The following is a 14683-nucleotide window of genomic DNA, read 5'->3' as shown; positions in this document are numbered from 1 at the left end:
ACTTCATCCTTATTTTTTTATAAAATTTATAAAATTTGAAACGTATTCCATCTTTCTATTATTTTTAACTAAATATATTAGTAAAAGTTTTATAGTTCATATATAGTTATTTTAATAATCAATAATATAAGTATGTTCTCTATATAAAACATCAACTTTGTTTTATGTTTAAATTCCAACTAAATTAATTTTGTTATGACTATTGGTTTTTTATTCTATTTTTATTAAATCGATTAGTAACAACCACTTATGCTATTACACTTTGAACTAAACAACTTCAAATAAAGTAATGTACTACGGTCACTAAACACTATAAAAAATCAGAAAATATCATTTTTAATATATTTTTATTTTCATATTTAACAAATTTTATTTGTTAAGACCATATAATAATTTATAAATTTATGTAAAAGTATAACATACTAATCCGGCGCTAAATCACTAGTTTTAATTATAAATACAAGCTAAAAAGAAGAAAGCCCTAAAGTCTAATAAATGAAAGAAAAGAGAAAGAGAGAGGCAATAGAGGTGAGGGAACGGTTACCACATGTTCTTGTAGAAGATATCTTACAGAGACTTGAGATAAAATCGATTGTACGATTCAGTTGTGTTTCTAAGCAATGGAACTCAACTATAAAATCTCGATACTTTGTATCCACACATCTAGCCAGAGTGAAGTCACCTAATCCGGATATCCTTCTAGGAGGTGAACTTGTCCATGAATCAAAACCTTACCCTTGTTTACGTACTTTGGGATCACATTCTGGTTCATTGACAGATGTCAAGTATATCGCCAAACCCAATAATAGAAGTCTTGTAGTTACTGGAAGCTGTGATGGTCTTGTTTGCATCTACGATTTTAAAAGAGTGTTGTATGTCTTCAATCCATCTACTAGGTGGTGCCGATTTCTTCCTCGAGCTAAGATTCAAAAAATTAACTGCGTTAGAGAAAATCTAAATTGTAAAGTCTCCTTTCTTTTATATTTACTTTGCTCACAGTGTTTGTGTTTAAATTTTTATTTTACTGTTATTGATTGGTTTAATCTTCTTTTTTTTTCTCGTAGGTAACTCCAAACGACCTTTCCTAGGGTTTGGCAAAGACACTCTTACAAGCAACCACAAGATGGTATGGTTATATAACTCTTTTGAGAACCCACATGGTCAAACTACATGCGAGGTTTTTGATTTTGCAACTAATACTTGGAGATATGTGATTGGGTCTCGACACCTGATATGTGATCATGATTTCAAATCTCATCCAGTATATTCAGATGGATCACTTTATTGGTTGACTCCTCAGCTTAATGATAAAGAAACAAAGATGATATGTTTCGATCTCCACGCAGAGGTTTTTCAAAGAACGGAAATTCCGATTGACTATGTATGGCCACATCGGATTATCATTTGCAGTCTGAATAATCGTCTTTGCGTATCAGCAATGAAAATCAACGGCATTCAGGATATATGGTCACTGAAATCAGACAAGGTATGGGAGAAGACTCACAGTCTAGATTTAAGCTTTACGGCTTTTGGTGAATACTCTGGTGTTCCACTATCATTGGTCGCAATTTTCGACAAAACACAAATGCTTATTCTTTGGCAATCGCTTGACAATGAAGTTCTATTATTGGTAGAAGATACTGAAACAGATTTGATTATTCCTACGGTCTGCATACCTAAGTATCTGGATCAAGCTATTTCTTTTATTCCAAGCTTGATGACTATTTAGTTGAAGGCTGGCTCCTGTTGAATGTAATGATAGTCACTAACTTTGTCTTGGTGTTTTTTTTCTTATATTTATTTTATCATCTATTAGTTCCCTCCGTTTTCAAATGATAGATTGTTTGCTTGGTTACATTATATTTATATATCGTCTTACGGAGTTCATATCCATTCTGGAGTTTTATATTCTATCTAGCTATTAGCTAGATTCTATCATGTGGCCAATTTTAATCCTATCAGGAGGGGAAACAATATTCAAAACTCGTGATACCATCCACATATCAAAAAAAATGAAGAAGAGAAAGATTATTCTTGATTTACTTTCTCAGTTTTATTAATTACAAATGAAATGGAAATAGGTAGCAAATGAATAAAGACCACATTAATAGTAGGAAGGTATTAACTTAGTGCAAGTAGTAGCTGAAAAGGGATACAAGGGAAGCTCCAACAAGAGAGCCAAGAGCCGGCAATGCAGACGAGGCGGCAGATGAGGGTCCTGGTGCCGGAGCTCCGGCTTCCTCCACAGCCATGACCGCGGTCATGGAAGCAGCAGCGAAAAGCACACCGTAAGCGATCTTCTTCATCTCCATTGTTGAGACCTGAAAGACTTTTTCGCTTCTTTTTATTTAGTTTTTCTTTGTGTGTTTTGGAAGTTCTTGCAGGTCTGAGGAACATGCATGGTGTTGATGGGGGATTTATACGTGTGGAACTGTGTCATATTCAGTAAAAATCATGAATATATTTTTAGGATAGCCAAAATTAACTAATTACCGATGATTATGACTACAATTACGGTGAGAAGAGTTTCGATATATGGCTCAGAATAGTTTTAGCACATCCCCGTTGATAATTTCTTGTTAAATCAAACAGGAGTTGCAATTTGGTAAAGGAAGTCGCAAAACTTAGAAGTTAGAACTTAGAACTATAAACTATATATTACATTACCAGTACAATGTAATATTACAAAAGATATATTATGTAATCTAGTTCAGTACGTAGCACAATCAATATACATACAAGCTACGCCATAATCAATTTAAGCATGGACTTATCAATATATACAAGCTACACCGTAATCTTGGCCTAATAATTTACGACAAGCCCCATCAAGAAGCTGCTCCATTGGATTGTCTAGTCTCAAGTTCGTGCTCAGCGACCATAACACATGAATCTGCTTCAAGCAATGGAATCGAACTGTTCATCTTCATAAGTATCTCACCAGTCAAAGAATCAATCTTATCTGTGGTACACTGTACATCAGGTGTGATCCCTACTTGATCAATTTCGTGTAGAGAAGGCGACAAGTACTTAGCTACTGTCACAAACAAAGCCGACCCGTCGTCTAGCTCCGTTACGCTCTTGGAAGATCCCGAAAACATACAAAAAAAATCACATCATAAGATCAAATTATGTATGTGTATAGACCTAACTAATGTATATAATATATATACCTGGATCTTCCCTTTCCCATATGTGCGCCGACCAACAAGTACAGCTCGACCGTTGTCGTGTAACGCACCTGCCAAAATCTCACTTGCACTTGCACTTCCTTCATTCACCTGTTCACCATTTGATCTAGACACTTATGGACCGGTCATGTTAACTAGGAGTAGACATACAAACCGAACTCTGTTTTTGAACTTACAAGCACGACAAGTGGATCATGTGTCACGGCGTGTCCGTCAATCATATTTATTGGTGATGTGACTCCTTCACGGTCGATTGTGTAGACAAGAGTCTCATCTCCGTCAAGCCATAACTGTGCAACATCAAGTCCTGCTTTAACCAAACCTCCCTGAAATGAAAATGTAGAAAGCTAAGTGTCAGGAAAAATGTAAACTCACTGCAAAAACCAAAAACCTGAAACTTACCGGATTGTTCCTTAGATCAAGAATGTATGACTGAACATTCTGATTCTCCATCTCATGTACAGCATTTTCCATATCTGACGCTGCAGTCTATTAAAAAATTCAAATCAATTATCATTTTCTTCTTTTGCTTTAGGTTATTCAAAAACACTAACCTGAGAAAATGCTGTGAGTTTGACATAACCGGTCTTTGCTAAACGTCCATCAGGTGTTGTATGTGGGATTATAGTACTTGATATCGGAGAGAGCTTAATGTAATCTCGAGGTAACTTGACCTTCACGCATATAAGAGACGATTATTGAGTTGCTATCGTAACAAAATAATTAACATAAACACCGGTAACTATACCTCTCTGATATGTGAGCCATTCACCTGCAAAAGAGGAGAAAAACTTTACCTAACTTGACCTCAAAGTTTCTAACAAAGAGACATGCAGATAAATAGAACATACACTCTTAAGTTTGACTGTTACGGATGTTCCAACTCGGCCTCTCAGCTTCTGTGCTGCTGCTTCACTATCTGTACCATCCAGTTTCTGGCCTAGAACAATCACAAAGAAACAACATTAATCATAGCCAATTTTTAAAGTGTGCATAACAAATGAAGAATGTTACCATTAATCTCCACTAACTCCTCTCCTTCATGTATACCAGCACGATCTGCGGGACTACCTTCTATGCAAGACATAACAACCTACATTGAGCTCTACCATGAAACAACATCTATCTATACTTCATGCTACTTTGATCTCAAGATGTGTTTTGTTACTAACCAGGTGACCTGTTCCTGGTTCTGAGTTTATGAAAAGACCAACACCTTGCAGGTTCCCGTCACTACCAATTCTGAAACTTTGGTACTCCTGCAAGTTCACAAGATGTGTCTTAAAAGACCAAACCAACTTCAAAGAACACATTCAAGGATGAGTCAATACCTTTGGGCTAATGATTCGAGTAAAAGGATCACCAAGAGTAGATAGCATAGCTTTGATCTTTCCATAAGCAGCATCTGCTGATCTTAGAGGAAACATCTCCACCATTGTTTGCTGCAACTTAGAATCCCAGTCTGTAAATTTATAAACTTTCCTAAGGTTCATATCCACGAAATCAATCCTACAAGTTCATAAACATTACCCTGATGATTGAAAGTTGGATCAACGAATGTTTCTCTAATCAAACCCCAAGCTTCCACAAGAGTTTTCTGTACTGCAGTCACCTTAACAAGGCATCAAGAACAGAGACGTTAAGAACAGAGTACGCTGTAATTTCGTAATAAAAAAAAGCAAAAAAACTTGATCACCTCACGAGCGCGTGAAACGGGGAAAGCGATGGTCAGAGACTCAGCGAGCGCCGGAGAATCGCAGCAAAACGACGAAGAAACCGCTAATGCGGCTGCGGCGGCTAAACCAAGTAACTTCCTTCCCACGGTATTGCTCATTTTCACACCGTGGCTCTCGGTACCAGTACAGATCTCTGTTCCAGGCTCTAGACGGCTCGAACAAGGCCGTTTCTTATAGCGAACGTAGCGATTCAAGCTCGGAGACGGAATCAAAGTGGGTTTCCGAGATCTCGGGAACTGTAATAGAGGAAGATCAAGTCTCGGTGTTACAATCTTCTCCATGTTGAGAAGACCAAACATGAATCAGCTAAGCTGGAGACATGAAGATGATTCTTTATTTACTCTAATTTAATGACGTGTTTAAGAATTAAAGACAGTAAAATCATGTTGTGGAAGATTCTTTATGTGGGCCCACTTGAATCTTTTGTGGCTTAGAGTGTCTGCTGTTGCGTATCTAATGTAAGAACTGGAATCAACAAGTACACGTGTTTACGTAGTTACGTCAGTGATATCCCCTCTGTAATGGACCAAAGAGTCAAACTTTTAATGTCTTTCTAATAAATGATATTAAAGCCCATTTTTGTTTCAATTTGGGCCGGAGACCGGAACTTCCCGACATAATGGACTTGTTATGTTACATTGTAGTATGGTCGAATTAACAAAATAGATCTCATAAGTTTTTTTGCCCCAAAAAGATCTTATAATGTTCGACTTTTGGATTAAATCATTATTTATCCATGGTGTTTGTTAGAATATATTTCAAATCTCTTTTGAATAGTAAGTTTGGTTATGTAACGTATTTTAAGGCCTTTGAACCATTCGATTGATCTGCAACAGTTTTAAAAGTTCACGAGAACGATCTAACCAAATTGTTTTTTAGAAATCAGAAGTACCTCTAATTCTGAATATTTTCAAAGAAATATAGAGATATATTCAGTACCTTATACATATGAATTTGAAATCCATATAACCGAGTAGCCCAACCGTAATTAGAAATTCACAACAAAACAGTTTCTTTTTAACAGAAAACTTCGTAACACAGTTGATTAGCAATAGCATACATAAATATGTTACGAGTTATAGCGATCATGTACTCCAGACAACTTTCTATAAAAGAGCACACACAACGAATTGCTTCCTAATACATATAGATGATCACCACCATGCCACGTGAATGCAATTAAAAGTGTTGCATGTGCATGCATCGGGAAAAGAACGATCAATTTGGGAACTGAAATTTAGGGTTTTGACTTTAGAGATGGAAATATTTACAAGATCGACATACGCTTCATCTCCAAATTGATTGTTTCCCCTTTGGAAGGTAAATCTTGTAAGTATGGGGTTCCTCATAATTCATAAACCCATCCCTCTCTTTATTTTGTTTTCACATTAGTCCCAACGTGAACGTACCTTTTTGTTATGAGTTCAGAGACCAAAATTCCATAATTAAATGATCTTTATAATCAGTAAAATTAAAATACTAGTACTCATATTCATCACCACAGATATATCTAGATATATTGTCTGTACATTTTCTTATAATTAAATAAGATATGGAATTATCAGTCGATGCATAAGCGTGTGATAATTGGAAAAAAATTATATGTGAATTAATTAGTTGAACGAAACTATTATATTAAAACCACTATATTACTTATGTTATAGTAAAAATATCCATAGGCTTTTTTCAAATATAATTCAGAATTCAAAATTGAACACAAATTAACCCATGATTTGGAATTTTCATTTGTTCTATTCTTCCAAAATTTTTAGATTATTCATGAAAATGTCATTTTTTTTTAAATGAGTGTTTTACTCTATCATCATCATCTTCATCAAATGTTTACGATATTGCTATTATCAGCAATACACCAACCATCATGAACAACCAATTTGTAGGCAATGTAGATGTTACTTTTACAATACTTTATGTTTGTTTTTAGAGATGACTTCTCTAACTGACACAATTCAGTCAATTGTAAAACTAACATATTTATCCTATAAAATTTACTGGGAAGTCTTCTCTCGTATTTTTGAGAATTTTTTAAAAACTAAAGTAAGCCAATATTTACAAAGGAATTTTTTCAAAGAAGTCTACTGTAGAGTAGACATCTATTGATATCTTCTTTTGTAAAATTTCAATTGCAAAAATGACCTAAATGAAAAACTTCCTAAAAGTATTTTGGACGATTTCGATGGAAGTCTTTAACGTCATTTTTAATAAACTTCCACTTTTTCTAAAACTATAAAGACTTTTTGACATTTTCTTGTTAATTCATGTATATTAATCGATATTTTGAATTCTGAATGAAATCAATAACTTAATTGGTTTTAATTATGAGGTTTACCAACACTAATGTTTATTAATGTTTCTAGCTAATTCGAGAAGACTTCCATGGAAGTCTTTTACGCTAATTTTTGTAAAATTGTTAAGTATTTTTAACTTTCAAAAGTGTTAAGTAACTTCAAGAATATCAAGTCATATGGTATTAATTTTCCGCTTGAAATTTAAACCTTCTGAGAAGTCTTCCTAGAAGACTTCCCAGAAGAATTTTAGTGAAATTGTTATGTATTTTAATTTATATAATGTTTGATCTTTTGTGAATTTGACTAAGTTTTCTTCAGACTCTATTCTTCTTCAGGATAAGAGATTTGGGCATAAGGTCTCGGGTGAATCAATATATAGTTTGAGAGGAAATACATGAAGAGAATATGAAAAATCTGAGCTCAACCAGCTTGGTTTCTAATCCAAATGTAGATGCTTTGCTTGATTTTCGGGAAAAGTGAACCATCGGAAAAGATTTAGAGTAAAATTAAGAAAACTAATGAGAAAGGAGAGGAGTCATCTGCTGAAGAAAGAAAATGATAGTAATGAGATTAGGGTTTTCAATTTTAATATAATAAAAATATATAAATTAAGTAATTATTTATAAAATAAATTAAATAAATCAAATTTAAATGGGAACCTAAAATATTTTTAGCAGGAATTAGAAGATTTTAATATTTTCGACTCAGAAGACTTTCTGGAAGTCTTCTAACGTAAAAAAAAACACAAGAAAATTTCCAAGAAGTCTTCTAACGTAAAATACACAAGAAAACTTCCAGGAAGTCTTCTAACCGATAAAGTATTATTCGCTAGAAGACTTCCTGAAACTCGTCTAGACCTTAAATATAAATTTTAAACTCAAATAACTAACTAAATATAAACAAACACTTCATTAAACTTAAATTCAACTTAAAAATGTTTAATATACACAAAATTAAACACATATAGATCAAATTTTATTTTTTCAAAAAAAATGTTAAACTTCCAAATTCTAACCCTAAGAATATATATAATATTACAACATATGTTATCAAACCCTAAACCAAATAATACAATGACTCACCATATTCTCTCGTCTATGTTGGACAGTTTAATACTATATCATAGTTTATATCATTTATACATGTTAATAATTACATGATTTCAATTAACAAAAATATTTTATACATTATTTTTAAGATTTACTATATGAAAGACTTCCTTAAAGTGTTCCAAAAGACTTACAGAACCTTAGAAGACTTTTTTAGAATTATATTCGTAAAAATGAGTTATGTCTTTTTGTTTGATCATAAGAAGCTAATTGTAATCTATCTAAGTTTTTGAATTATTTTTGCATTTGATTGAAGGTCGGATATATTTTGGGTTTAAAATCAAATTTTAAGTCATATTTGGAAAATTCTCTATTTTCATGTTATGATTCCGGAAGAGATTATATATGTGTATATCTCACATGTATATATATACATATTTATCTTACATATTTTTCAAAATGTAATTTTATGAATATCAACACTTTTTAAGTACAAACATACTATCTCTCGCAAATTTATTTTAATCTTTAATTGTAAAATGTGGCCAAATTTACCTGGTAATAGCACACATGCATTTTTTATATATTAAAAATTGTCCTTATAAAACTGATAATAATATAGCATAACCGAATACACCATACAAAAAGAAAATATGATCAGTTAGCTCTTTTTAAAAGATAACAATAAGACATTCATCTTTTAATTTTGGTTGGTTTCTGAAAAGTAATCGAACAAAAAGAAAAACAAAGGAGGTATGGGAAAGGAGATAAAGACATATTTCACTCAAAGCACATTATTGCAGACAAATAAGAGAGGGTCGGAAATAAAAATACAAAAAAAGATGAAAAAAATAAACGAGTAACTGAAAAAGAGAGGAAAGAAATAATTAACACAGAGAGAGGATACAGACCTGCTCATATCAATGTCCACTACTGTTCATACACTACAAAAAAAGAAGTATATTGAATCATTTATTCTAAATATTTGCATTAGTTATAAATGATACAAGTGAATTTTACATCATTTATAAAAATGACTCTGAAAATGGTGATGCAAATAATTCACATCAGTTTAAAACATAATTGATGTTAACATTTATAATATTTGCATCATTTATTGTAATTGGTGTTAATATGCGTCACTTGCAAAAATTGATGTCAATATTTGTATCACTTAATATAAATGATGTTGAATATTTTTATCAGTTACAACAATTGATGTTAATGTGAATTTTAATTTTAAGGTAAATAAAATATTTGATTATTGATAAATTATTAATAATCCTATTATAATTTGTTCCGTAATTAATTATTATTATTAATTATTATTTTATAGCACAAATCTTTTTAATATCTATTAAGATTTTCATAACAGAAACAAAATTAAAGTATTATGAGATAATTTCTATTAATACATAAAAAATACCATTTACAGAATTGAAAAAAAAATCGTAAATCAAACTCAATAACATTGATTTGAATCGTGTATACATATTCTTGTGTTTGTTTCATGTTCTTCATTCCTCTGCTATATTTCTTCCTCTTGATTGCAAGTGTCCCAATAGCTATCATTTGAATATCATCACACTTGAATACATTTCCAACCTACAAAAAGTAAAAGATAATCAAAAGGATTAAATTTTTAGATCAACTATTCAAAAGTATAGATATCATAGAATTTTGAAGTACCTTTCTTTTCTGTTAGTTTATCCATAGATGTACGTAGAAGACATACTCTTCCAGTGATTAGTAGTGTCTCTCTCTATGATCTCAAAGTTCACAATATAAAACCCATTCTGAATAATATCGAAAGATATGAAGAAATGAAAACCAAACATGATAATATGAGAAAAGATTTTACAAAATGAATATGAGAGATCATCATCGAATATCAAAACTGTTAGCAACGTTCTTTAAAAGAGAGAGGAGTAGAAGAAGATGATTGTGGCGTGGTAATTAAGAGGATAGTGGATGATTTAAAAAAAATTTACTAGTCAAAATTTTGAGGAAAAATCGGGGCAAATCCCTATATTCATGGCAACAAATTTATCATGAATGACATATTTTGTTTTACAAAATATCTCAACAATGACCGTGAAATTAACCGCTAGTACTTAACTATGACATTAATTATAGCATTTTCATAGTAATTTTTCCTTTTAAGATAACTCATTTTTCATTATTTAGATATTTATATAGATTGTAGATACATGAATTTAAATAGTGATAGCTTTTATTTAATCAATATTCATTATCTGTTACAATTTATTAATACAAAATATCAGTTTATGTAAATACATTTAAATTTTTTTTTTGACGTTGAACTCATTTAAGCCATGAAGATTTTTAAAATGTTTATTTACATATATATAAACCACTATGCAAATTCAATCAATTTTATGAATTAATTAAAAATCAATACAATTTTTATAAGACATCCATTATTTATATTGATGATATAAATTTATATTATTAATATTGAATATTTTGACCTAAATTGTTTTTGACTAACTACCACGAACTCTACTTTAATTTAAACTGAATGATGTTAGTATCATTTTATTATTGATGTAACACTTGCTTCCTTTATTTAAATGATGTTAATTTTGTATCATTTATATAAGTAATGTTAACACTAATTTGTATATGTATCAGTTATTTAAATGATGTAAACTCATATTTTGTATCAGTTTCATTGAAATGATACTAAATAAATTAATAAAATATCATTTAGTATAACTGATGTTATAATAACATAATTTGTATCATTTGTTAATAAGTAATTTAAACTAGTATCATTTATGTTTATGATACTATTTATGTGATGCAATACATGTTTTTTTTTGTAGTGATAAAAGAACGAGTACCTGATGAAAATACATTACTGATCATTTACTTATGTTATGTGGTCCATTCTTTTTGTAGTTGTCACCACTCTTAGAAAATGTATAGTTACTATAAGTAATAAGTTGACCAGAAATCCACCACTTTTTTTTTTTTGACAAAAGGGCTGAAATCCACCACTTGATGAAATCGATATCAATCATCCAATCGTAAATCAAATTCGGTCCGACTATGCGCTATCGAGTCTCAGGATAACTAGTTCTTATTATAGCTTTAACTCTGCATGTGAATTATTTAGTGCAAGCGCCATTTAGGGAAACGTCACAACATCGTTAAAGAGTGAACACTTGAAAAAAATCTAAATGCTTTTATAATGAAATTAATCTTAACACTACACCAAGATGTTTTGTTTGTCTATGTAGACTATATAACAAATTATGATTTAATAATTATTGATAATAGAATCCAAGTATGGTTTTTTTTTGGTCAAAGGCGATTGATTAATAAATTTCAAATGTTTTACACAGCATCAAGAGAAATCAAAAGAGAGAGAGCATTCTTTGCTAGACCATCAGCTTTAGAGTTTGATAATCTAGGAACAACAACAAAAGATATGGAAGAGAAGAGAGAAATGAAGTGACTAATTTCATGAAGAAGCCCTATTATCTCATTCACTACTGTCCCTGATCGTAGGGCAGATACTAGGACACTTGAGTCCGATAAGATCTTGATACTTGAGTATCCTGCACTTGAAGCAACTTTGAGCGCCTCTCGAATGGCCAGCGCTTCTGCCGCCAGTGCTGAGCCAACGTGACGACGAGATGCCGCGCCTTGGAGTTCCACCTTTGCTTGTTTATCTTGTAGGAACCAGCCATAACCTGCATATTTAGAAACAGAATTTCAAGCACCATCAACCGAAACAGTCGGAACAGAGGATTCAACAAGGCCTAAAGGGGACGATCTAATCTTTTCTTTCAATATTGGCTTTATCTTGGCTGCTTCCCACTCCTTTGTTCCGTGCTGTCCAAAGGTTCCAAAAGATCCAAGGGGACAGGGGAGAACAAGTGAGACCCGAAGGGGGCAGGTTGAGGGTTCTCGGCACCATAGTTAGAAGGAGCTGGAGCGACGCTGGCGGATTCGTTAGATGCATAACATGGTGGATGGGTGCTAACTCCCAAACTGTTCTCGCGAATGGGCAGGAGAAGAGCACATGGTTGATCGTCTCCAATTCACCACATACTTTACACGCATGCTCAACCTTCATTCCTCTATGCAAGAGCAACTCAGCAACAGGGAGGGCATCGTTAAGTGCTCTCCATAGGAAGTGTTGGATTTTCTTTGAGGTATCCAGCTTCTAGACATGTTTCATCCAGTCAAAACCATGAGGGTTTGGCTCTGCAGTGTGGGGATTCATCATCCTGTACCCTGTTTTAGTTGAATAGATTCCATCGGGTTCTCCCAACCAAACTAGCCGATCTTGCGGTTTCAGGGAACTAGGAATAATCTGTCGTATAGACTCCTCATAGTGAGGTAAATGAGCTCTCACCAGGTCCAGATTCCAGTCGTTGGTATCTGGATGTAGTAAGTCTTGCACCTTAAGAAACTGGTTTTCAAAGGTGGGTGGTCCATAAGGTCTCAGCGGAGAAGAAGCTGAGAGCCAAGGATCCGACTAAATGTTAATGCTAGCGCCATCACCAACAAGATAGCCTAGACCTTTTAATAAGACTTCCTTGCCTGCCATAATCCCATTCCACCCATGAGAAGAAGCTTGCTTTGGAGTACTTTCTAGGAAGGAGCATTCCCAAAAATATTTTCCTTTTAGTACTCGAGAGAGGAGAGCATTAGGATTGTTTAAGATCCTCCATCCCAACTTGGCAAGCAGGGCATCATTAAAAGATTCTAGCTCTTTAAAACCCAAACCCCCAACACACTTAGGCCTTGCCATCCTGTCCCATGATACCCAAGCCATCTTCCTTTGATCGGGGGCACTGTCCCACCAAAATCTGGTCAGTATTGACTGGATACGCTTACAAAGAGATTTGGGGATCTTAAAGCTGGACATAGAGTAGTTGGGGAGAGCTGCTAGCACCGTTTGGAGAAGAACATGCTTTCCTGCACCCGAGAGGAACTTAGTCGGCCAAGAATGTGATCGTTGCCTTATTTTGTCCACCAAACCCGTAAACACATCAGTCTTCTTTCGGCCAAAGGTTTCTGGGATACCAAGGTACTTACCCATACCTCCAGCCTCCTCTATTCCAAAGAATGCCTTTACTCTGTCTTTTATTGACTCCGGGGTTTTAGCAGAGAACATAACCGTAGACTTTGCTAGGTTGATGCATTGGCCAGAGCAGTCTTCATATCTCTTTAGAATCCTCATCAGGGAGGTACAGTTTCTTACACTTGTATCGCTGAAGAAAACGGTATCATCAGCGAATAGCAAATGGTTGATGAGAGGACTCTTCCGAGCTACTCGCAGTCCTCTGAACCGTCTCTTGGATTGCTCCAACATGCACAGACCAGTGAGGACTTCTGTACACAAAATAAATAAGTACGGGGACAGGGGGTCTCCTTGTCTCAGGCCCCGGTTCGGGTGAACGCTTCCATGTGGTGCTCCGTTGATCAGGTATGAATAAGAAACTGTGGTGACGCACTCCATCACCCAGTTTATCCAAACATCCCCAAATCCCAGCTTGCGGAGAACTTCCTCTAGAAATACCCACTCGATCCTGTCATACGCCTTGCTCATGTCCGTTTTTACTACCATCGAGCATCTCGTTGTGGCTTCGGAGATTTTCAGATAGTGGAGGGTTTCATGAGTTATTAGGATGTTATTTGTTATCGCACGACCCGGGATGAACGCTGATTGAGAGAGAGATACAATATGTTCCAGGTATCTTTGCAGTCGGAGGGTAAGAATCTTTGCAATGATCTTGTACCTGACATTGCAAAGGGCTATGGGGCGAAATTCCGAGGGGCTCTTAGGACCTATGATCTTCGGGAGAAGGCAAATATGTGTTTCATTTATCCCGGTGTCCATCTACCCCAAAATAAAGAACCTCCGGATATCCTAGCAAATGTCCTCACCAATTACATCCCAAAAGGAGTGGTAGAATCCTGCTGAGAAGCCATCCGGTCCAGGGGCTTTGTCTGGATGGATATTCCTAACAGCAGCATAAATCTCTGGAATCTCCGGGATGGATGTCAGGGCAGTGTTCATTTCTGGGGTGATCAGTGGCTTAATGGCTTCCTCTACCACCCGCATATTCTGATTTCCATTTGAGGAGAAGAGTTTAGAGTAGTAGTCTGCAAAGACTTTACCTATCTCAGCTTCTTCATGGACTGATTTCCCTTCTTCATTTTCAATGGTAGTTAACCGATTGAAAGATCTTCTGCCCTTTGTAACTGCATGGAAGTAGGCGCTATTTCGATCCCCCCCTTGGAGCCACATGATTCTACTTCTCTGTCTCCAAAAAAGCTCTTCCGCTTTGTACGCTTTAGCCAGTGCTACTGAGATTTCCTGGATAACCTCTAGTGAAGGTACATCGGCTGAGAGATTA

General features: G+C 34.4%; 2 protein-coding genes across 3 annotated transcripts; one reads left to right on the top strand and one right to left on the bottom strand.

Moving 5' to 3' along the window:
• The first annotated feature begins 495 nt into the window (after window positions 1–495).
• Window positions 496–1917, top strand: LOC108858628 (F-box protein At1g11270-like). The gene is made up of 2 exons (XM_018632524.2): window positions 496–961; window positions 1065–1917. Exons 1-2 carry the CDS (start codon window positions 496–498, stop codon window positions 1727–1729), a joined length of 1131 nt encoding a protein of 376 aa, XP_018488026.1. The 3' UTR covers window positions 1730–1917.
• A 721-nt stretch (window positions 1918–2638) lies between these two features.
• Window positions 2639–5272, bottom strand: LOC108861398 (carboxyl-terminal-processing peptidase 3, chloroplastic). 2 transcript variants are annotated; one of them, XM_018635252.2, is made up of 12 exons: window positions 4888–5272; window positions 4722–4803; window positions 4523–4653; window positions 4364–4450; window positions 4206–4284; window positions 4043–4131; window positions 3940–3963; window positions 3746–3865; window positions 3594–3680; window positions 3368–3517; window positions 3174–3281; window positions 2639–3080 (listed from the first exon to the last, which is right to left on the bottom strand). In XM_018635252.2, the coding sequence occupies exons 1-12, from the start codon at window positions 5224–5226 to the stop codon at window positions 2829–2831; spliced, it is 1548 nt and encodes a 515-aa protein (XP_018490754.1). In that variant the 5' UTR covers window positions 5227–5272; the 3' UTR covers window positions 2639–2828. The 2 variants fall into 2 exon arrangements, with proteins under 2 accessions (XP_018490754.1, XP_018490755.1); XM_018635253.2 differs by lacking the exon at window positions 4888–5272 and having other exon boundaries at window positions 4523–4633.
• Between the last annotated feature and the right edge of the window lie 9411 nt (window positions 5273–14683).

The sequence above is a fragment of the Raphanus sativus genome, chromosome 5 (assembly GCF_000801105.2).
Source record: "Raphanus sativus cultivar WK10039 chromosome 5, ASM80110v3, whole genome shotgun sequence".
Classification (NCBI taxonomy): Eukaryota; Viridiplantae; Streptophyta; class Magnoliopsida; order Brassicales; family Brassicaceae; genus Raphanus; species Raphanus sativus.
This window is presented reverse-complemented; position numbering and strand designations above follow the sequence as displayed.

Excerpts from the sequence above, each read along its gene's own strand:
- LOC108858628 (XM_018632524.2), top strand. The coding sequence starts at position 496 with ATGAAAGAAAAGAGAAAGAGAGAGGCAATAGAGGTGAGGGAACGGTTA. Across the intron at positions 962-1,064 it reads CGTTAGAGAAAATCTAAATT|GTAACTCCAAACGACCTTTC; the intron begins GTAAAGTCTCCT and ends TTTTTCTCGTAG.
- LOC108861398 (XM_018635252.2), bottom strand. The coding sequence starts at position 5,226 with ATGTTTGGTCTTCTCAACATGGAGAAGATTGTAACACCGAGACTTGAT. Across the intron at positions 3,518-3,593 it reads TTGATCTAAGGAACAATCCG|GGAGGTTTGGTTAAAGCAGG; the intron begins GTAAGTTTCAGG and ends TTTTCATTTCAG. Across the intron at positions 3,081-3,173 it reads ATGGGAAAGGGAAGATCCAG|AGCGTAACGGAGCTAGACGA; the intron begins GTATATATATTA and ends GGATCTTCCAAG.